At 39.1% G+C, this 24349-nt stretch overlaps 1 protein-coding gene across 3 annotated transcripts in view; it reads right to left on the bottom strand.

Moving 5' to 3' along the window:
- Positions 1–24349, bottom strand: part of ACSL3 (acyl-CoA synthetase long chain family member 3) — an 82390-nt gene that overhangs the window by 2725 nt on the left and 55316 nt on the right. For all 3 annotated transcript variants that reach the window (XM_055290781.2, XM_055290780.2, XM_063645729.1), the window contains 11 exons: positions 23329–23438; positions 22337–22475; positions 20087–20237; positions 18692–18815; positions 18374–18445; positions 16611–16750; positions 14029–14201; positions 12284–12358; positions 10386–10577; positions 8244–8358; positions 6840–6997 (listed from right to left, as the gene is read on the bottom strand). In XM_055290781.2, the coding sequence (XP_055146756.1) occupies positions 6840–6997; positions 8244–8358; positions 10386–10577; positions 12284–12358; positions 14029–14201; positions 16611–16750; positions 18374–18445; positions 18692–18815; positions 20087–20237; positions 22337–22475; positions 23329–23438 (1449 nt within the window). The remainder of the gene's footprint in view (positions 1–6839; positions 6998–8243; positions 8359–10385; positions 10578–12283; positions 12359–14028; positions 14202–16610; positions 16751–18373; positions 18446–18691; positions 18816–20086; positions 20238–22336; positions 22476–23328; positions 23439–24349) is intronic.

Here is a 24349-nt window from a genome sequence, read left to right as displayed (position 1 = left end):
CAAGAACAAAGATTAACATGCACCAGAGGCTGCAGTATCACAGACACTAGGTAGAGCTCCAGTACCATGGCTAACTACAGCACCAGTGAGGCCACAATATCACAGACAGACACCAGAGGGAGCTCCTGAGTAGAAACCAGCAAACCTCTTCAATTAGATTGTACCCCACAAACCCAAAAAGGACACAGCCTCGGAAAAGGCTTAAGATGGCTGGCTCTAGAATCCGTAGTAGGGCTGACTGGACAAAGTCCTCTCAATACAAAAGCAGACTGTAAGACAGAGAAAGGTAGCTGATTTTTCAAATGCTGACATCCCAACAAAAATAAAGATATAGATAAATATCTATTTATCTATATAGGCTATCAAAAGATCAAATTAAATCTCCAGAAATAAACCCCAGAAAGACATGGAGATAGATGAATTACCAAATTCAAAATAACTGTCATAAGAATGCTCAATGAATTACAAGAGAGTACAGACACCTGAAAAAAAAAAAAAACAAGAAAACAATGCATGAACAAAATGAAAATATAAACGAAAGAAATTTTTTTAAAATGAAGAACCAAATAGAAATTCTGGAAGGGAATACAATAAATGAATAGAAAAATTCGCTAGAGGATCGACAGCAACTTGACCAGGTAGAAAAAAGAATCTATGAACTCAAAGACAGGACTTCTGAAATTACTAAGAGGAGCAAAAATGTAAAAATGAAGAGAACCTAAAGAATGAATGGTACACCATCAAGTGGAAAAATGCTCATTATAGGAGTTCAGAAAAAGAAGAGAGAAAGGAGCAGAAAGCCTATTTGAAGAAATCATGGCCAAAACCTTCCTATATCTGAGAAAAGAAATGGGAGTATAAATTCAAGCAGCTCAAAACACTCCACTAGGAAGAGAACTACACCAAAACACACTTGTAATCAAGCTGTCAAAAGTCACAAAAAATCTTGAAAGCAGCAAGAGAAAAATGACTCATCACATACAAGGAAGCTCTCATTGAACTATCATTTATCAGCAGAAAGCTGGCAGGTTAGAAAATAGTAGTATTCAAAATACTGAAAGAAAAAAAATTGTCAACCAAGAATACTGTGACCTAAACCTGTCCTTCAAAAATAAGGGAAAAATTAAGACTCCATGATAAACAACAGTAGAGGGGGTTTATCACCACTACACCTGTCCTACAAAAAATAATGATAGGAGTACTTCAAGTTAAAGCAAAATGAAAACAAACAGTAACACAAAACCGTAAGAAACTACAAGACTCCTTGGTAAAGGTAAATACATAGGCAAATACAGAATTCTGAAAGTAATTTGATATAGGTGCATAAGTCACATTTAAATCTGTATAGAATTTAAAAAAACAAAGACATAAGTAATTATGAATCTATATTAATGACTATGCAATAAAAAGGTCTTGAGGGAGGAGCAGAGTTATAAAGGACTCAAGTTTTTATATGAGACAGAAGATTAAGCTGTTATCAAACTAAAATAGACTGTTACAATTTTAAGATGTTTTATGTAACTGCATTGACAACCATAAAGAAAATGTCTATAGAACATACACAAAGATAAAAGACAAGGGAATCAAAGAATGTAATTATACACACAAAAAATCAACAAAAGAAGGCAGCAAGAGAGGAAAAGCTACAACATATACAGAAAATAGTTAACAAAATAGAAATAGGTATGAAAAGTCTTTCATATCATAATTACCTGAAATGTAAATGCTGATTAAATGCCCAATTAAAAGATACAGATTGACCAACTGAATATAAAACAAGACTCAAGTATATGCCATCCACAAGAAACACACATTAGATCTAAGGGCATGCATAACCTAAAGTGAAGGATGGAAATAGATATTCCATGAAATTAAGAACCAGAAGGGGATGGCCATACTTAAATAAAACAGACTTTAAGACAAAAACTGTCACAATAGACAAAGAAGGACATTAATTATAATATAATGATAAAAGAGTCAATTCTCCAGGATGATATGACAATTACAAATATACACGTAACTTGAGAGTTTCTAGATATATGAAGGAAACACTGACATAACTAGGGGAGGAAATAGAAAGCAATACAATAATAGTAGGAGACTTCAATACTCCACTTTCATTTATGAATAGAACAATCCGAAGATCAATAAGAAAACTGTTATATGTAGAAAACTCTAAAGACACACACACAACCTTTGTAACTAATAAAGATTCCAGCAAAGTTGCAGGATAAAAAAAATCAACATGAAAAATCAATTGCATGTCTATACACTAACAATAACTGTTCTGAAAAAGAAATTAAGAAAACAATACCATTTAATGTAGCATCAAATAGGAGGAAACACTTAGGAATAAACCTAACCAAGGAGGTGAAAGACTTGTACCCTGAAAACTACAAAATGTTGCTAAAAGAAATTTTAAAAGACACAAATAAATGCAATGTCCTGATAAGGTTTGGCTCTGGGTCCCCACCGAAATCTCATCTTAAATTATAATCCCCATAATCCAGACATGTCGAGGGCAGAACCTGGTGGGAGGTGACTGGATCATGGGTGCGGTTTCCCCATGTTGTTCTCATGATGGTGAGTGAGATCTCACAAGATCTGATGGTTTTAGGGGCTCTTCCCCCTTCACTTTCTCTCTCTCTTCATTTGCTCTCTCGCCTGCTGCCATGTAAGATGTGTCTTTGCTTTTCTCTCTCCCCTTCCGCCATAATTGTACAGTAAGTTTTCTGAGGCCTCCCCGAGCCATGCAGAACTGTGAGTCAATTAAACCTCTTTCCTTTATAAATTACCCAGTCTCAGGTATGTCTTCATAGCAGTGTGAGAACAGACTAATACATGTTCAGAATTTGTAAGAAACTTGTACAACTTGCTTGCCTTCCATCCTTCCTTCTTTCCTTCTTTCTTTCTTTCCTTTCTCTTTTCTTCCCTCTGTTGCCCACGCTGGAGTGTACTCGGCTCGCTGCAGACTCCCTGCCTCCGGCTCCCGTGATCCCCTGCCTCGGCCTGCGGGCTGCCTGGGATTGCGGCCGCGCGACACCACCTGCCTAGTTTTCTCCTTTGGCTGGAGGCGGGGTTTCGCCATGTTGGCCAGACTGGTCTCCAGCTCCTGATCTCGAGTGGTCTGCCCGCCTCGGCCTCCCAAGGTGCTGGGCCTGCAGATGGAGTCTCGCTCACTCGGTGCTCGGTGTTGCCCGGGCTGGAGTGCGGTGGCGTGGTCTTGGCTGGCTGCAGCCTCCGCCTCCCAGCCGCCTGCCTTGGCCTCCCAAGGTGCTGGGATTGCAGCCTCTGCCCGGCCGCCGCCCCGTCTGGGAGGTGGGGAGCGTCTCTGCCTGGCCGCCCATCGTCTGGGATGTGAGGAGCGACTCTGCCAGGCCACCCTGTCTGGGAGGTGAGGGGCGCCTCTGCCCGGCCGCCGCCCCGTCTGGGAAGTGAGGAGCGTCTCTGCCTGGCTGCCCATCGTCTGGGATGTGAGGAGCGCCTCTGCCCAGCCGCCCCGTCTGGGATGTGAGGAGCGACTCTGCCTGGCCGCCGCCCCGTCTGGGAAGTGAGGAGCGTCTCTGCCTGGCTGCCCATCGTCTGGGATGTGAGGAGCGCCTCTGCCCAGCCGCCCCGTCTGGGAAGTGAGGAGCGCCTCTGCCCGGCCGCCCCGTCTGGGAAGAAGTGAGGAGCGTCTCTGCCCGGCCGCCCCGTCTGGGAAGTGAGGAGCGTCTCTGCCCGGCCGCCGCCCTGTCTGGGACGTGAGGAGCGTCTCTGCCCGGCCGCCCCGTCTGGGAAGAAGTGAGGAGCGCCTCTGCCCGGCCGCCCCGTCTGGGAAGAAGTGAGGAGCGCCTCTGCCCGGCCGCCCATCGTCTGGGAAGTGAGGAGCACCTCTGCCTGGCCGCCGCCCCGTCTGGGAAGTGAGGAGCGCCTCTGCCCGGCCGCCCATCCGTCTGGAATGTGAGGAGCACCTCTGCCCGGCACCCCCCATCTGGGAAGTGAGAAGCACATTCTGCCTGGCCGCCCCGTCTGGGAAGTGAGAAGTGCCTCTGCCCAGCTGCCCCGTCTGAGACGTGAGGAGCGCCTCTGCCCGGCCGCCCCATCTGGGAAGTGAGCGCCTCTGCCCGGCCGCCCCATCTGGGATGTGGGGAGCGCCTTTGCCCGGCCGCCCCGTCTGGGAAGTGAGGAGCGCCTCTGCCCGGCACCCCCCATCTGGGAAGTGAGGAGCGCCTCTGCCTGGCCGCCCCGTCTGGGAAGTGAGGAGTGCCTCTGCCCAGCTGCCCCGTCTGAGACGTGAGGAGCGCCTCTGCCTGGCCGCCCCGTCTGGGAAGTGAGGAGCGCCTCTGCCCGGCCGCCCCATCTGGGATGTGGGGAGCGCCTTTGCCCGGCCGCCCTGTCTGGGAGGTCTACCCCGGAGGCCAGACGCAATGTGGGGGCTGGACGTGGTGGCTCAGGCCTGTAGTCCCAGCACTCTGGGAAGCCGAGGCGGGTTGATCACTTGAGGCTAGGAGTTCGAGACCAGCCTGGCCAACATGGCGAAACATATGAAAAATACAACAGACAAACCAACCAACCAACCCAGCAACAACAAAACAGGTCTACCCTGGACTCATACTCTAATTTTTTCTATTTTCCTCCCTTTCTCATCCTTTATCCCACTTTTTCTTCCTCTTATCTTTCTTCTTTGTCAAATAGAGGATTGAGTTATCATCATTGATCCATACAAAGTCCCTCTCTCATTTATTTTCTTCAATTCCCACCCCCCATTTCTATTCCCCGTCTTCCCATGTGCAACCTTCCTAATATGTTTGATATGCATCTTTTTATTTGTATGTATTTTTAGAAAATGTTTGTTTTGTGTGCAAAAAAATTAATAAAAAAAAATTTTTCAAAAAAAAAAAGAAACTTGTACAACTTAACTACGAGGGTGGGGCGGGGGGGAAATCCTGATTTTAAAATGGGCAAAGGACTTGAATCAACAATTTTCTGCAGAAGATATGTAAGTGGCCAACAAGTATATATAAGATGCCCAACGTAACTAATAAAAAGAGAAATGCAAATCAAAACCACAATGAGATATCACTTCACATCTGTTAGAATGGATATTAGGAAAAAATATACAAATGTTGGTGAGGATGTGGAGAAATGGAAACCCTTAATACCGCTGGTGGGAATGTAAATCAATAGTCATTATGAAACACAGTATAGAGTCTCCTGAAAAAATTAAATATAGTATTAATAATTGCCATAGGATCTAATGATCTCATTTCTGGGTATATATCCAAAATAATCCAAAGCAGAATCGCAAAACCTTATTTGCACATCTATGTTCATCACAGCATTATTCACAATACCCAAGAGGTAGAAGCAACCCAAATGTCCAAACATAGATGAATGGATAAAGAAAATGTGCAATATACATATAATGGAGTATTACGCACCCTAAAAAAGAAAAATCCTATCATATGGTACAATATGAATAAACCCTGAAGATACACTACACTAAGACAGTCACAAAAGAATAAATACTGTATCATTCCACACATATGAAGTACCTCAAGTAATCAAAATTTTAGAAACATAAAGTAAAAAGGTGGAGGGAATGGGGAGAGAGGGAAGAGGAATTAGTGTAATGGGTATAGTGTCTCAGTTTTACAAGATGAAACAGTTCTAAAGATCAGTTGTGCAATAATGTAAATACACTTAACACTACTCAATTGTACACTTAAAATGTTAAGATAGTAAATTGAATGTTATGAGATTTTTACTACAATAAAATAAAGAAATATGCAAAATTAAAGACAAAGTGCCTTGGGAGTAAAAAAAGATGTATTAACTCTAACTTGTAAAAGTAAACAGAAATAATACACAAGGTTTCAGTCTTCAAAGATTAAAAATATTTCAGGAGTGGTTTCCAAAGGAATATATACACTATGAGCAAAATCAGTAAGGCATGTACGACAGGGCTGACTTAAAAGACTGCGTGGAACCTGACATTACTGAATGTGAAGAGACTAAAAAGTAAATGCTGGAGCCTGGCATGGTGACACACGCTTGTAGTCCCAGGTACTCAGGAAGCTAAGTTGGGAGGATCGCTGCAGCCTAGGAGTTCAAGACCAGCCTGGCCAACATAGTGAGACCTCGTCTCAACAACAAAACAAAATAATTTTTTTTTAATTAGCTAGGCATAGTGGCATGCACTGGTAGTCCTGGCTACTTGGGAGGCTGAAGGGAAGAATCGCTTGAGCTGGGAGTTCAAGGCTGCAGTAAGCTATGATTGTGCCACTGCATTCTGGTTTGGGCAACAGAAGAGACCCTGTCTCTTAAAAAAATAAATAAAATAAAAAATAAAAAATAATTCACACTTGTTTTATGCTTGACACAACAACTTAAAAGACACAGATGTTTTTATTAAACCAACAATATTAAACTAGTCTTGGGCACTCCTCACCCCACCAAAAATGGTTATGGAAACTATTGGTACAACCAACTACCAGTACTCTAACATTGTATAAAGTTTCAAAAGGAGTTTTGGCCTGATCACTATGGGATAGTGTGGCCAGAAAACTGAGCAAGGCCTTGAAGAACAGCTGATATAAGAGAAAGGGTTAACCCAGAAAGCAAAGGTTGCAGAGACAAGAACATTCAAGATACATGTACCTCAGTTTGGTGGGAGTGGTTAATTTGTGTAGCAGGGCTTGAATGGGGGACTGATAAGTTTACTCTTCCATATACTAATGGTACAAATGGTTTCTGAGCAGAAAGTGATGAACTCTAAACCTTAAAACAGGTTGAATGCATGTAAGTACTCTCTTCCCATCTCAGTTCTTAGTCTATCAGTTTAACCGAATACTCACCTGAAATAGCAGCTTCGGAAAGCACTTTAAGTACCTCATTTTCCATTTCACAACTGTTACACAGCTCCTCCCAAGTCCCTTTAAGTCCTTTCTTTCGAGCTAGTTCAGTTAGTTCCTTTTGATTTGGCACAACAAATCCAATGACATAAGAATGATAACTGAAATATAGAAAGGATAACAGATAAGGAACAAAATGGTAAACTGTGTTAACTGTAGTTATTATTACAGTGACAAGTAGTAAATAACTCCTCACTATTTTTTTTAAATGCATGTGCCATACTTGGCACTGGCATACCCATTTCATGCAACTGCCAGTTTTACTGTTTGATTCATAATATTTTCCAATGCTTTGGCAGAGTTCATTGCTAAATAAACTTCAATCTGACATTTCATGACGAATTTCAACTATGAAAAACTGTTATGAATACTGCCACGTACACATTTTAAAAGCAAGTTACAAATATTAGAAAATTCACCTTTAAACCCTGATTATCAGTATTTCATAGCACGTGTTTTAAAAAACTAAAATTTAACATAAATTAAAACTATCTAAAAATTCAGCAACGAATCAAAATGATGTGAATATATTTTTTTTTCTTTTGTTATCATGAGAATTTGTATTGATAGAGGAACTCTGACTATGCCCAATGAAGGCAGATACTTTTTTGAAGGCCATAAAACAGTAACATCAGGAAGAAGATACTTCTGGTTACTATCACATAAATAAATCCAGAACTGTATCATCACTAAAGAAAATACTAAATGGCTAAAGACCAGAATCATTTACAAATAAATGCAATTCATTTCTAACTTGGGCTGTACCCCCAATGCCTGTTTCTAAATTAGTTTTTCTGATAACGGATTTTCCCATAATAATTCATGTCAACTGTCGTAGACAGGTTCCCAGCTGCCTCATCATCATCATGAGATGGGGAGGCTGTGCGTTTAGGCTGCAGCTTAACATAGCTTACATGGGAGCCCCAAGACCTGCCCGGAGTGCCGAGCAGGCTCAAGTGTAGAGTGGGGATAAGTAAGCAGCACACTCCTCACTGCCACTTCTTTACTCCCCATTCCTCTGGAGTAGTTCTGTGAAGCTTCCCCTGCTGAGGGACAGGTAGGTAGGGGTACCAAGGCAGCAGGAAGGAATGTTTTATTTTCTTCACCTCCCTACATGGGACACTGCAGTGAGACGTAAAGCAGAAAACAGGGACAGAGAGAAAGATCAGGGGAAGCCTTACAAGGAAAAGAGTCAGCTAATGGCTGTAATGAGAAGGAGGCCCTTCCCACAAGTAACAGATAGGAAGAGTTCTCGGAACATTTTTACAAAGAAGGTCCATACAGGTAAGAAATGTCTATGCACATCAAATGTTTTAAATCAAAGTAGTATGAGTTCCACGTTCTTACCTGTTTGCATATGCACAAATGTTATCTACTAGTGGAATATTCTTCAAAGCTGCCTCTACTTTCCCAAGAGAAACATATTCTCCTGCCTGTAGTTTTACAAGGTCCTTTTTACGATCTGCAAAACAAAGAAAAGTGGAGAGGGGAAAACAATGAGTAATAATATTAATAACATTTAATACATATATAAATACTGGCCATTCTCTAAGTAATCTGCTATCAAATTATTTAACACTTGGCAAAATTAAACATTAATGGTTATGCCGAAATTAAAAGCACATAATAAAATTAGGCCCTAATTTTTGTACTGCTAAATACATGCTTTTAAAAGAAAAACAGGCCAGGTGCAGTGGCTCATGCCTGTAATCCCAGCACTTTGGGAGGCTGAGGCGGGCAGACCACTTGAGGTCAGGAGTTCGAGACTGACCTGGCCAACATGGTGAAACCATGTCTCTACTAAAAATACAAAAACTAGCTGGGCGTGGTAGTGCACACCTGTAAGGATCCCAGCTACTCAGGAGGCTGAGGCAGGAGAATTGCGTGAACCCAGGAGGCGGAAGTTGCAGTGAGCTGCGATCATGCCACTGCACTCCAGTCTGGGTGACAGCGCAAGACTACATCTCAAAAAAAAAAAAAAAAAGAAAAACAATTAACTTCTACTTAATGGACTCCATTAGCAGGGCTTCAAGAACGTTCTTCTGAACAGGTTTATTCCTGGTATCCATTAGTACCAGGCAGATGAAGAAGATATTCAATGCCATCTGCAAGTTCACAACCTATCTGGAGACATGCATAATGCAAAAACGTATTACTTCAATACATTGGTACTACAATGGTAGAGCTAAGTGTTAAGACTCTCCAACCTGGGGATTTGGAAAAAGTTCTTGCAAGTGAGGCCTGAGCTGAGGGTTGGTTGGTTGGTTGGTTGGTTTTGAGATTTTGAGTCTCACTCTGTTGCCCATACTGCAGTGCAGTGGCACAATCACGACCTCCTGGGCTCCTGTGATACTCCCACTCAGCCTCCCGAGTAGCTGGGATTACAGACCTGAGTCACTATGCTCAGCTGCTTGAGCCGAGTCCTAAGGGAAGAGTGAGAGGTCAGAGGGAACAACACCGGCAAAAGCCAGAAGAACATCAGCTCTAATTTCAGCTGCATCAAGGAGGAGGAAAACAACCGACAATGAAGCTGAAGAGGCGAACAATGTTAACAGGGGCACCCTGAACTGAGCTTCTAGGAGACATTAAATGGTTGTGGCCAGTAAGATCCATGTTTAGTAATTACATGGTGGCAGTGAGAGGATGTGTTTAAGGCGGTAAGCATGGCAATAGTGAAATTATTGGGAGAGGGTGGCAGAAGGTACAAGCCTGACCAATGATCAGGTAAGAGAGACAAAGAGAGAAGAGTATGATTTTGAGACATAGCTCGTAAAATAAACTAGTGGGATATAAAATAGGCATGGGAAGCTGACTGAAGAGAACAGTCTTGAGTCTCCTCCCAGGTTTCTAGTTAGCAAGACAGGGACAGAAATGCCATTAACTTTTTTTTTTTTAGACGGAGTCTTGCTCTGTTGCCCAGGTTGGAGTGCAGTGTCGCGATCTTTGCTCACTGCAAGCTCCGCCTCCCGGGTTCATGCCATTCTCCTGCCTCAGCCTCCCAAGTAGCTGGGATTACGGGCGCCTGACAAAGACACCACGTACGGCTAACTGAAATGCCATTAACTTTTAAAAAAAAGAACCTAAAAGGAGAAGCAGAATAACGTATTTTTCAACTCATATGAGTCATAGTACTTAAGCTGCCTGGCTTTCCTTTGTTCTCCTGGGCAAGGCAAGGGTGCAGTTCAGACCGTGAGAGCTCCATCTACTAATCTCTAGATGTCAGAAACACAGGCAGGAAAGAATGACTAAAGGTTATCTACGAGTAATTTAAAATATCACTGCTGCTGAACCATCTCTGAGAACTCATAACATGTCAGGCCTCATAAATTCCACAGTCCGTAATATTTCATATTCCAAGAGTGATGCAAACAACCCAAACTAAGATTACATAAAGATCTATATTATTAAACGCCTTCTCTAAATATATTGTACTTCTTGTGTAAACTACTTCAGAAACATTCATTTTCAAAAAAATATTAGATGACTTACCAATAATCTTTAAGCATCCATCGGGTTCAAACTCTCCAATATCCCCAGTACAGAGCCACCTCTGTCCATTTTCATCTTCAAAGAAATCAGCTTTTGTTTTTGCTTCATTTTTGTAGTATCCCATTGTCACACTTTGGCCCCCAATAAGAATTTCACCCCTTGGGTGTGGTTTATCAGTATTAAAGTATCCACCTAATAAAATAATAATTAATTATTTGGAGTTGGGTTAAACACATGAAAATTTGAAACTATTAGTTTCTAAATAGTCATCTTATTTTAATCCAATTAGAACTTCCCAAAGGAAAAAAGGCAGACACTACGAATGAACAAAGTTTATCAATTTAACAGTAGGCACAAAATCTCAGTTGCTAAACCATAAGCATTTATGTTTTCAAACTTCTATTCCAAGTAAAAAATTAAACTCTAAAATCCAACATCTTCCATTTGTTGTATAAAATTATAAATACAAGAGACAAATTATTTGAAAGATTCTGCAACGTCTTAAATATCATATTGATAAACTGATAAAAGTATTAAGTCATGCAATTAATAAAACAAATCCCTATATAAGAATGAGTTACTGCTGGGCCAGTGGCTCATGTCTATAATCACAACACTTTGGGAGGCCAAGGAGGGTGGATTGCCTGAGGTCAGGAGTTTGAGGCCAGCCTGGCCAACATGGTGAAACCCCACCTCTACTAAAAATACAAAAATTAGCCAGGCGTGGTGGCGCACGCCTGAAATCCCAGCTATTAGGGAGGCTGAGGCAGGAGAATCGCTCAAACCCAGGAGGTGGAGGTTGCAGTGAACCGAAACCATTGACATTGCACTCCAGCCTGGGCAACAAGAGCGAAACTCCATGTCAAAAAAAAAGTGAGTTACTACATATTAAGATTTATTCTTACAGATAATTTCAAAATGACTCCAAGCCTAAATTTATTAAATATTCTCACTAATTCTGCTAAAGATAGCTAAAAGACATCCCAGCCTTAGAATCTTTCTTTCTTTTCTTTCTTTCTTTCTTTCTTTCTTTATTTTGGAGACAAGAGTCTCACTCTGTTGCCCAGGGTAGAGTACAGTGGCGCAATCTCAGCTCACTGCAACCTCCACCTCCTGGGTTCAAGTGATTCTCCTGCCTCAGCCTCCTGAGTAGCTGGAATTACAGGCACGCACCACCACACCTGGCTAATTTTTGTATTTTTAGTAGAGATGGGGTTTCACCATGTTGGTCAGGCTGGTCTCGAACTCCTGACCCCATGATCCGCCCATCTTGGCCTCCCAAAGTGCTGGGATTACAGGAGTGAGCCACCACGCCCAGCCAGAATCTTTATCTTTACCTGATGTAGAGGAAAGGTGCATCCCAATAAAACACAGATAATTTGTATATTTTAACAGGATCAAATAAATTTTTAAGTGACCATTATTTTAAATGGCATGAGGATAAATAGACTTTTATGGAATTACAGTGAAAATTTCCTTCTAATAATACAAGTTTGAAGCCCTCAGAAAAAAAATTAAAAAATCATTTAAAAATCCACAATTTCATAAAATAAATTTTATAATTTTACTTCTGCAAAATAAAGTTATGATCACTCCTAATTTATTGACATTATTCACTTACTAGTACATTTCTTAAGTTTTTGCCATAATTCTTACTTGTATCTACATAATAAGTAAATAAAAACAATTATAGTTCTTCAGAAACATCTTTGAAACAAGAAAAATAAACGCATTCATATAGTTCGAGATAAAACATGTCTATTACAAAGCACAAAAATGAGCACTTATGGGTGTTTACATTCTAAAGGAAGAAAGTGAAGCACTAATTCTAAAGTGATTCTAATTTTAAAGTTTAATACTTTAAAAATTAATGCTCTGTGGTTAAAACAGTTTATTACCTTCCTCCCAGTTTTTTAATTTGATTTCACAGCAAACTAATGGTGCTCCCACTCTGCCAGTATTGTAGTCCCACACTAGGAATTAAATGAAAAAAAGGGTATTTGAGAACAGTAGCTAATACATTGCTTCATTTTTCTAAATTACCAAAAATGATTATCCCAAGGCTGAGATATCCCCAGAGAATCCTTAAAAGCAGAAGTCACATATTGCTGAAGCACAGGCTGTGAGGCCTGTAGAGGCATATTTTTTGGCCTACATTGAGGGTTCTTTTTTTTTTTTTTAATTTTTTTTTTAAAATTCGTTATTGCCATTCTTAAAAATCAGGAAATTTTAGATATAAGTGTGGAATCGCCAGCAACAATGGGCCCACATTTCAGGTACAGCAGAAATGACAGCCTCTGTTAGAGAGGGCATGCCTGCTCCTGTTCCCTCAGAATCAATCCTTACCCACCACACTGTCTTACATTAGGGCCCACTTGACTCATTTAAATAGGCAGCTGCCTGGTTCTTGAGTTTGAAGTCCCTGTCTTAAAGGATGATGAAAACAATGGTTTACATCTATTCTACTTTCTTATTAGGCCTCACAGATGTGCAGTACAAAACACCTCTCTAATCTTTTCCCATGTAATGTATCACCATTTCAAAGCACGACCTCTGCAGGCTTCCATCAGCTTATGCTATCACACCCTATTTAAAATTAATACAGCAATAGCTCAAGAGCCAGACTGAAGAATAAGACTGGAAGCTTTCAAGGATGTGAGGAAAGAACTCTCGACTATTATGAATTACTATTGCATTATGTTTCCTCTTCAAAGACCAAATATCAGAAATGAAAGGCTGATATTTAACACTTAAAGACTTTTATTTACAACATAAACTGTTACTGATTAATCATTCAATTTGAATCTTAAAAATAGAAGAAATTAAGGATCTTCAGAAGAAATCCCATATGCATGTATTTAAGATTGCTTATTTCCTACAAAACATGACTAGAACTAGCTTCCAAAAGCATATGAAACAGAGAACATAACTGCAAAACAGAAAAATGAAGTAATACATGAAAATGGTATACAGAGGCACTCAAAATAAATAGGGAAAAATCAGTTATGAGGTTTTGTATCTATCCGTATATAGCAAACACAAAGTAGAAGCAGCATAGCTGTATCCTGTACCGGAAAGCAAAATAACTTTCTCCCATAAAAGGGACACATGAGGCCCTATGCGATTCATCTCAGAACTGCTTAGTTGGTAGATCTCCTCCTCAAACACAACCACACGATAAACTCTGGTAATAATATTCCCTAGACCTGAACCTAGTTCCTCTCTAACACTTACAGAAATCCTCATAAACATTTCTGAACCTGAGTCTTAACATACTTACCTACACAAATAAAAGCACCTTAATTTTTCTACATAAAAAGAAATTTAATCACTGATGTGAGAAAATAAATGTACACAAAACAGTCAATGTTTGTTACTAAAGTTTCTTTTCCAAAATGCTAAGTGGTTTTTAATATTACCTATCAGAGTTTGATATAAAAACTTCTCCAGATGAATTATTGACTCTAGATACATCTAATACATTCTAAAAATTGATATCAATGATCACAGTACTTGGAATCTACCATTATTCTGCCTCACAAACACCTTACTACTCTTCTCCTATATATTCGCAGAAAACATCCCATACCCCAAAAAAACGTCTGGCATCACACTCCAGCCTCTAGACCATGGAGAACACTACCTTCGGAAATTGTTCCGGCCCCAGCAGATTCAGTGAGTCCGTATCCCTGACCAACAGGACAGCAGAAACAGATGTTCATGAATCGCTGTGTGGTTGCAGAAAGTGGAGCGCCACCACACAACAGGAGACGAATATTTCCCCCTAGCAAGCTTCGAACTTTCCGGAAAACAAAGCTAAAGAAAAAAATTAGAGAACCACAGGATTTTAAAACTGAATGGGATTTTCCAAATCACTTAAACTAATCCCCAGCTTTGATATGAGAGATTTTGAGATTAAGTTACTTATCCAAGGTCACACAGCCAATTTGGAGATTCTCTTGAGCCCCAAATCTTAATTTTTTGAAGTTCAACAAGGTAAAGAATTTATGATTTCCTCTTAAGGGCTTTTCAAGTAATATTCGAATTTGAATTGTCAGGTTTAATTTTGTATAGTGACAGGAAAACCCTTGCTTATGGCCACTTTTATATCATTATTTACATAAAATATTTATCATATATTAATACTGAACAATCCTATCATCTTTATGAAATATATTAAAATCAAATTAATTTTTGTTTTAATGTACTTTATTAGAAATGTGTATAATTTGTATACAACAATCTGGTTTTAAAGTTTCACTAATTCAAGCTTTGAAGTGTTTGTTAAAAATAATCTAGTAAATTATCTGTGAAGCATTTAAAAAAGGAAACAAGTTAAACATCTAATTGATGTTTCTGAAAATACACTAATAAAAAGATTGCATATTGCCTTGATCAAAAAGGAGAGGTAGTACTCAAAAAACCTTTTAAAAAGGTGAAGACTACATGGTGACCATTTTTTTAAAATGGTATTAACAGACTTTTCAAGTCAGCTTTTACAGTTACCCCTTGGCATCCAGTCCTCTGGATACCAAAACCCTCAGATGCCTAAGTCCCTTATATAAAATGGCATAGTATTTGCATAAAGCCTATACACATCCTCCAAAATACTTTAAATTATCTCTAGATTACTTATAATACCTAATACAATATAAATTCATTGTAAATAGTTGTTAATACCGTATTTTCTTTTTCACTGTTATATTGTTGTATTTTATTGTTTTTTTTCCCCAGAATATTTTTGACCCACAGTTGGTTGAATCTAAAGATGTGGAACCTGTCGATACAGAGGGCCGACTTTACAACTCACTGAAGAAATAACTAAAGTAAGGCAGGAAAAAAAATTACAGAGTTCTAAATTATGTGAAGCATCTGAAAACTATATTAATATTCCCATAAAAAATACTTTGAATGTCATACTTCCATTTTCTAACTTCTAAGCTATTTTATGATCAAATCATAAATCTACGTACTCTCATAACACTACACAAAGGTTGGAACAAGACTGATCATTTAAAGCTTTAAATACAAAACATTTAATTATATTCATACTGAAATAAATATAAAAGCAAAAGAGAAACTATTTCTCAAAATAATTAAAACTACCTAAGGGTTCACAGAAAATATAAACTCACAAATAGCAAAATCTTAAGGGAAAACACACTTTTAATGACATTGCAGGTTTTTTAAACTGCTCATACTGTTATAAAGGTTTTTTGTTTGCTTGTTTTTTAAAGAGACAGAGTCTCACTTTCACCCAGGGTAGTGTGCAGTGGTGCAGTCATTGCTCCCGGGCCCAAATGATCCTCCCACTGGGGGTCCAAACAATCCTCCCACTTCAGTCCCTGAAGTAGCTGGGATTACAGATATATGACATCATGCCCAGCTAAGCAGAGAAGTCTTGCTGTGTTGCCTAGGCTGCTCTTGAACTCCTGGCCTCAAGCAATCCTCCCATGTCAAGATGATTTTTTTTTTTTTTTTTTTTTTGAGACAAGAGTCTCGAACTCTGTCGCCCAGGCTGGAGTGCAGTGGCACGATCTCGGCTCACTGCAGCTTCCGCCTCCCGAGTGAGCTCAAGTGATTCTCCTGCCTCAGCCTCCCTAACAGCTGAGACTACAGGCACAAGCCACCACCCTGGCTAATTTCTGTAATTTTGGTAGAGATGTGGTTTTGTCACGTTGACCAGGCTGGTCTCGAATTCCTGACCTCAGCTGATCTGCCTGCCTTGGCCTCCCAAAGCACTGGGATTACGGGAGTGAGCCAAAGTGTTCAGCCAGGATGGATTTTTTTTTTTGAGACAGATTCTTGCTCTGTCGCCCAGGCAGACAGATCGTGCAGTGGCACAATCTCAGCTCACTGCAAGCTCCGCCTCCTGGGTTCACGCCATTCTCCTGCCTCAGCCTCCTGAGTAGCTGGGATTACAGGCGTCCGCCACCAAGCCCCGCTAATTTCTTTTCGTATTTTTAGTAGAGATGGGGTTCACTGTGTTAGCCAGGATGGTCTCGATCTCCTGACCTCGTGATCCACCCGCCTCAGCCTCCCAAAGTGCTGGGATTACAGGCGTGAGCCACTGCACCCGGCCTGGGATGGATTTGTTTAAAGAGTTCTCCTGACTTTATGAAATAAATTTATTTCTTACAATTATCTCAATTAATTGGGCTATTAATGTGAACTAAATGATTAAATTATCAAGAGGAGAAAGAAGGAGGTAGAGTCTTTACTTACCTGTTGCACAGTGGAGTATCACGTCCTTTTGAAATCTGTTCCATTTTGTAATTATAGGCCAGAATAAACAGATTACGTTGAAAACTACTCATTTCATTCACTTTATTCATGACATTTTTGTAGATCCGATCCATGATTTCCTAAATGTATAAAAATGAGTTTAATATAGTTAATAATGATAACAGCTGCCTTACATGTTCACTTAGCATCAGATTAATATTTCTAGCAATATTAAGGCATTTTAAAAGAAGTATTCTTCAACTGTGGATGTGATTCAGCAAGAAGGAAAAAAAACTTTTGTGAATTTTTCAAAAAGATGTATCCTACCAAGATCAAACTTTTAAAATAGAACCACAATTAGTTTAAAAATAAAGTTTCTAGAAAAATAATTTTTAAAAGCAGAAATATATCTAGATACTCATAAAAATTGTAAGATATTCTTTATATTGCTTTGTTTATCTTACTGATTCTGAACTAAAACCTACTCACAAAATAAACGAACAACCATCTGAAATGGTTTTTCAAAATTTCCTAACTTTATCTTATAAAAATATACAGTACCACATTCTTTGCTCACAAAAGACCACGCAATGTTTGGGGGTTTTTGTTTGGCTATTTGTCTTTCGATATTGCACCAGGAAGTTTTCCTTGTCTGTGCTGCATTTTGCTTGCTAGATCCATTACTGTGAAGTATACTTTAATGACTTAAAATAATGTTTCCGGCCGGGCGCGGTGGCTCACGCTTGTAATCCCAGCACTTTGGGAGGCCGAGGCGGGCGGATCACGAGGTCAGGAGATCGAGACCACGGTGAAACCCCGTCTCTACTAAAAATACAAAAAAAAAAAATTAGCCGGGTGTGGTGGCGGGCACCTGTAGTCCCAGCTACTCGGAGAGGCTGAGGCAGGAGAATGGCATGAACCCGGGAGGCAGAGCTTGCAGTGAGCCAAGATCGCGCCACTGCACTCCAGCCTGGGCGACAGAGCGAGACTCCGTCTCAAAAAAAAAAAAAAAAAAAAAAAAAAAAAAAAAAATAATGTTTCCTCCATAACTTGAAATTACATGTCATTTTTAAGTGAACTAAGAATTTAAGTGGGATACTAACGAAACTATAATTATAGAAGAAACTACGAAACTACTGATTATTTACATTTGACTTTGAAGTAACTATGTAATTATTCTTGACGTAAGCATTTAGGTACCCGACAATTCCCATCATTTCCAAACAAACTTAGCCTATGTTATAAGGAGCCAGAAAATCACTGCTGTCCCATTTCCCTTGTCTTATTCCCAGGCCCCTGTATTATGTAAGGACGCACAGCCCCTCTTAAGTCATTCAAAGCTGCACCAGCTTCTCTGTCACTTTGTTTGGTGTTCAGCCCAGACTTTCCCTGAGGACTCAGGAGGTAACTATACAGCTTGCTTAAAAGGAGGTGATCTCACACTTTCCCTCCTAGCTTCAAGTGTCGATGAATTCACAAACAGACATCATGAAAATAATTTTTATTTTAACAAGAAGGTATTTAAGCAAAGGAGTTGATAATTACACATAGAAGCTGAAATTAAATTGAGTGCTTAGTAAATAAGAAAGCAAACTAAAACAAGACTGAAGAAATCCTATAGTGCCTAAGGCAATATTTATAGTCAATAAGGAATAAATCCTACATAAACTACCTTGTCAGCAATGTATTTTTCACTAGCACTAATGCTTTGTAGCGGGTGATACTTCTTTAATACTCAATATTAAATAAGGGTCACTTCTTACCGGAACTGCTGCCATCAGTGTTGGTTTCAACATGGATGTATCCCCTTTGCTTCCTTTTTTAATTTTTGAAGACTATAAAATAAGAAAAAGTGATCCATATAAAGTGATCCTTATTTTTAAGATTCAATGGTATTCTTAGATCAAAAAGCCTATTAAAAATTATTTTAACGTACTTACAGTCTAAGAAGCACTTAAAAGGCTAAAGCTCATTTTAAAATGAACCATTGCTCTCATAATACACTGTCGTACTGACTGAAAAAAATGCATTAAAATTCACTACGATTTTTTAGTATTTCAAGTCACAGACACTGAACATACCTGATCTGCCAAAGTCTGTGGTGAAGAGTAACCAATGCGGCATCCATGAGACAGACAGACAAGCTCAGCACTTAATTCTAGAACGTGGGCCAAAGGCAAATACCCAATGTAGACATCTTCCTCTCTAAAAGAAAAGGGAGACGTCAGAAACAAAACTCAGGTGCCGTCTATGCCAAAAGTGCCCTATAATGGGAGCAAGCTTGAAGGCACATGGAAGGGCCCCAGGGCATCAATTTACTGGTCAAGTGAGTGTGTGTTTGTGAGAGAGAGCGACAGATGAAAACAGAGGATAGACAGACGCTGGGGATGTTAGGGAAAAAGAATTACAGCTCAACCTAAAAGCAAGGAGGCAGACACTCGCAGGAAGGAGTGCTGTTTCCCGTCCTACTTAAAAGCACTCAGGAATTATAAGTGTTGCTGAAGCAAAGTACTGAGGCAGAAGAAACAGTGGCTTAAACAAATAATAATATAGAGTTCTTTTGAAGAACAGAAGAAATCATCCAAGGGGGAAATAGTCTTTACATCTAGTGGGTTGCCAACCAGAAGAGTTAAAGTAGAATCCACAACTATCTGCCAGAAATTTTACAGGTAAGACTCTTGCTGTGGGAATTGGATTATGTAATAAATTAGATCTTAATATACAGAAAATGTGTAAGTATTTGTATATGTTTCAAGAGCTGCCCCCATAACCAAAATATAGAAGGCAACTGAGGCAAACCTGTAGAAAATTGTTGCACTTAATTTTTTCCGAAATGTATGCATACATGAGACATTCCTCCATCCCCAAGTTCAATACCATAGCAATTACGTGTGTGTGTGCGTGTATGTTTGTAATTTCTGTGCATAAAAGCATCAAAAATATCCAACCACTGTACCCTATCAGTCATCAGAATACCGACTGCATCTCTGGCAATGTTTCCTTGACAGTCCCTCAAACTTCCATCTGGTTTCCTCCATCAGTCTCTTTCCCACTCCACTCTACCTTCTGCTGCTACCACTGGAGTTTGTACTAACAAGAAAAATCAGAGACTGAATACTGAAACTCAACAAATACTTAGTGGATAAATTAAGTTACCTGTTCACCTGAATTGTATTTAGATATTAAAAAAAACTACAGCAGCAAATACAAGCTGATTAAAACAACTTAAAGGATTTACAACTATAAAAAGTTAAGTTCTGTATTTTTTGAAACATATCTATACGATGTATTTTCAACCTCACAACTATAACTATTTTGCCATTCATTTTAATGTCCTTTTTATTTTTTAAGGAAATGCCTACTACAAACAGACTCTGAAGAACTAATTTAGCTACATATTAATAAAATGACACAAATGCTAACATTATAACAGACAGAAATACTTAACTACTCAATGTTACTTTACTATGACATACCCCAGTTCTGGAATCCTTTCTGCCATCCCAGTTATACCAGCAATAATGTTACTATGTGAGATCATGACTCCCTTTGGAAGTCCTGTGGATCCACTTGTGTACATGATTACTGCAATATCTGATGGCAATGGTTTGCTATGAGGTTGGCTTTCTGCATTGAAGAGAAAAAACAAACACATACACTTTTATGAGATTCAGCTGTATCAACAATTTCTTTTCATTATCAATTCAATCAAATAAATAACTCAATCAAATTGAGTTAATTTAACTCAATTCAACAAATATTAATTATACTGAGATCAACAAAACAGATCAAGTCCCTGCATGTATGGGAGATATATTCTATTGGGATATACAAACAGATTAACCTGTGAAGAAAACTGAAGCAAGACAAGGTGAGATGACGACAATAGATGCTATTTGGATGGAAAAATCTGCAGAGCGTGTCTGTAGAGTTTCCTTTAGCAAAGGCCTGAATAAAGTGAGGAAGGGAGCCATGAAAACCCTGGAACTGGGAGAAGAGTGTTCTAATTAGAAGGAAATAAGCAAATGCAAAGACCCAAAGGTAGGAATGTGCTCAGCATATCTAAAGACCAGCAAGGAGTGTGGCTGGAACACAGTGAGCAAGAGAAAGAGTGGCAAGAAACAATGGTCAAGTGGCGATCAGGGACCACACACAGGACCTCAAAGGCCATGGGAAGAAGAACTCTGGATTACGTTCTGGATGTAAAGCAATGTTGTTTTGAACAGGAGTATGTTATTATCTGTGGAAAAAAGATCATTTTGGCTGCTGTGTGGCTAACTAACTTTAGAAAGGGAAAAAAGGTTATCAGGGAGACAAGATTATCCCAGTAACTCAACTAAGAAATAAAGGTAGCTTGGACTAGAGTATCTAGGTGTTTACTAAAAACCATTCACTGCTTCAGAGTGGTGACTAACTTGGTTACACTCAGAGTCCTGCATTAAAAGACAACGTGAACCATTTGAAATCAGAAGAGTATGAGCCTAAGGACAACAGCTGACAAGCTATAGAGGTGGCACAGCAGAAGAACAAAGAGAAATAGGTCATTCTTGGCATTGCTGATATGTCTGAACCACTCCCAGAACTACTCTACATGTGGACTTCTAAATGAGTGTGAAAAAATTATTTAAACGTACTCCCAACAGAATACCCTTCCTCTCCTGCCAGTCAAGATATATTTCTTAAATAATGTTTACACTTGGAAGTCTTTACTTCTAAATCAGCCCTTCATTCCTTCAATCCACAGCACCCTTCTCCAACACCACCACTTCTTGGAAATTACAATCCTTGTGTCATCTGACCTCTGCATGCAGCCACTGATCCTGCTCATGACTCACCGAGATCTCCTTTCCCCTGGTTTCCAGGAACCACATACTACTAGATATTTTCTTCTTTCCTATCTGACCAGTCCTTGGTAGCCTTTGAAGCCACCATTCCCTGTTGGTGACCTCACCCCCTACTCCCACAGCTATAATTAAAACCTAACTGCTTCTAGCTTCCAAATCTCTTAAGTCCAAACATAACTCGAGTACTAGACTTTTACACACCACTGTCCACGATATATCTGCATCTAAATATCCCACTACCACTCAAATTCCAGGTGCCTAAAATTTGAGCTGAGTAAATGCTTATATCTAATTAATTATTATGTTTCCAACTACAGAGGAAATACAGTCCCAGCATCCCAGCAGCTTTTGCAGTATCTCTAAACACTAGTATACTAGCTAACATTTTCTGACGCTTTTTTGAGAGTAGGAACTTGTAGAGTCACCACGCCTAGGTGTGCTAGTTGGAGGGTAAGGTTTTCACCTCAGGAAAGGGAAGAACTGGAACAGGGAGTAAAAGGAGGCCTCCAGGTTTAGCCACTCTGTTAATGCTACTTACAGGTAATTCACATAGGACAAGATTAATGGCATTAATTATAAACTAACTTTAAACCACCCAAAACTATCACCATAAAAAGGAAATGAAAAAAACTGAATAATGTAAAATATTTTAAATTTCAAATAAATACTGCTTTTAAAACATTAATAATTAATGTTTATATTTTTCCTTAAAACTTTCTTTAAAGACTAGATGAAAGTATACCTAGACGGACCTGTTTTCCTAACTGATGTTAGAAAACTGATGTGTCATTTGAGCTAACCTCAAAATCAAAACTTTGGCATAATTCTGGAGAATGTGGTCGCCAGAAAGCACAGGTAAGGAATTAGAAAAGTGTAACATACCCATGCTGGCCTTGGCTCCCAGGGCCTCCACTGCAGCCATGGTATGCACAATGATACCCTTGGGGAACTCGGACCAGGTTGGTGGCTTTCCATCAACAGTGATGATGTGCCGCAGGCGTGGGACCAAAGAAACTATATCCTAGAAATAACACCAACATTCATCATGTTCATTATTTTTCAAGCAGTTTAGCGAATAGGAAAAGTAGTTTACCATATTCGGTGAATTGTTAAGTAATTTCTTGCCTCAGCAAAGAAAGAAGAAAGGGTACACTGGCATAATATCACTTTTTACAGATGGGTAAGTATTGGTCTGAATTTAAACTATTATTTTATAGCATTAGATTCACTGTGTGTACCCTTGGCCTTTGGTAAAACCCTGATCAAGAAGGGTACTGCCTTACAAAATGGGCATGTAAACACAGGTTGCCTGAACTGTAGAGAAACCAGAAGCCCCTCATATTTTCAAGAGACTACATAAAAAATATATGGGGGAAGGAGGAGAAAATGCACATGTAAACTTGTTCAAAAAGAAAAGAATGGCCCAGATATTTCTAGGAGTTGTCTAGAGACCAAAGAAACCTCTTTTTACTGTAATTTCATTAAAAGTCTCCCTTTTTAACTTTCAAACAATTCTGAAAACTTGTAATTAACGCTTCAGAAGTAAAATAAAAATTACTAGTTTAAAATATAACCCTTCAAAATTACAAATTTACTAAAAGTAAACTAGAAAATAGATGAGCACAATAAGAGAAAAAGTCGTTAATTTCTTCAATTTAGACATAGGCATCTTAATTTATAACTGGATTACTCATACATGAATATATACAAAATATTTTTATTTTCTAAAGGAAAAAAAAGAAGTATGATATTCATAAAAGTCCACAAAGATTAAGGACTTAAAAGTCATAAAAGAACTAAGTATCAATAATAGGGCTCACGACACTGAAAATTCTAAAATATCAGACAGTTAAGAAAGTAACTAGAGTCCTCACCTTCAACTTTGTTTGTAAGAGTTCTTTACTAGTAATGATGTTGGTCACCTCTGTTTCATTTAATGCATGAACAATGGCTGGACCTCCTAGAGTAGCATATAATGTAACAACTAAAAGGAAAAGCAGCAGCCAGTCAAATATTCAAACATTTAACTACAAATGTAAAGTCTCTGAACGTGGAGATGAATCATAATAAAGCATGACGAGCCCTAAACTGTTAAATCCATAGTCTATAAGCGTTATGTTTTTTAAAGTTATCTTACCATACTAATCAACATTACACCTACTCATCCTCCCCTAAATGCCCCAAGAGTTCCAATTTTTAAAGATGAAGATATTTAAATTTTTATTTTGTTTCACTTACAGATGTTACTCTGGGACTATCACATTGTGAAGGAATTATAACTGATTTTTAAGACTTCAAATTCTTAATTGTTGGCCACTTGGTTTTACAACGTGAAAAAGAACATATACAAATAGGATGACACACTGAATGTCAGATTTAGAGTGTATGTCAAGAAAAGAGCACAAACGAGGCAGTACTGTTTATTCTCAAGCAAAAATATCCAAAGACAAACATTCTCAGAAATGCTGAAATTACATAACATGAATAATGTAGATTTTTATTTACTTTCTGCCTAACTCAAAAAAGATATACAAGATGACTTTGAAAATAATTCTTTTAAAGCTCCTCAAAAGAAACAATGTAAATCCAAACCTGTGAAAACAAAAATGGAAAAATGGAATGTTTGTTTAAAAGAAAAGGTGTAGGAGGCCTGGCACAGTGGCTCACGTTTATATTCCCAGCACTTTGGGAGGCCAAGGTGGACATATCACAAGGTCAGGAGATCAAGACCATCCTGGCCAACATGGTGAAACCCCATCTCTACTAAAAATACAAAAAAATTAGCCGGGCATGGCGGCATGCGCCTGTAGTCCCAGCTACTCAGGAGGCTAAGGCAGGAGAATTGCTTGAACCGGGAGGCAGAGCCTGCAGTAACCTAAGATTGTGACCCTGCAC

Source organism: Symphalangus syndactylus, chromosome 8 (assembly GCF_028878055.3).
Source record: "Symphalangus syndactylus isolate Jambi chromosome 8, NHGRI_mSymSyn1-v2.1_pri, whole genome shotgun sequence".
Classification (NCBI taxonomy): domain Eukaryota; kingdom Metazoa; phylum Chordata; class Mammalia; order Primates; family Hylobatidae; genus Symphalangus; species Symphalangus syndactylus.
Note: the sequence above shows the minus strand (reverse complement) of the source record. Positions and strands in the feature narration are given on the sequence as shown.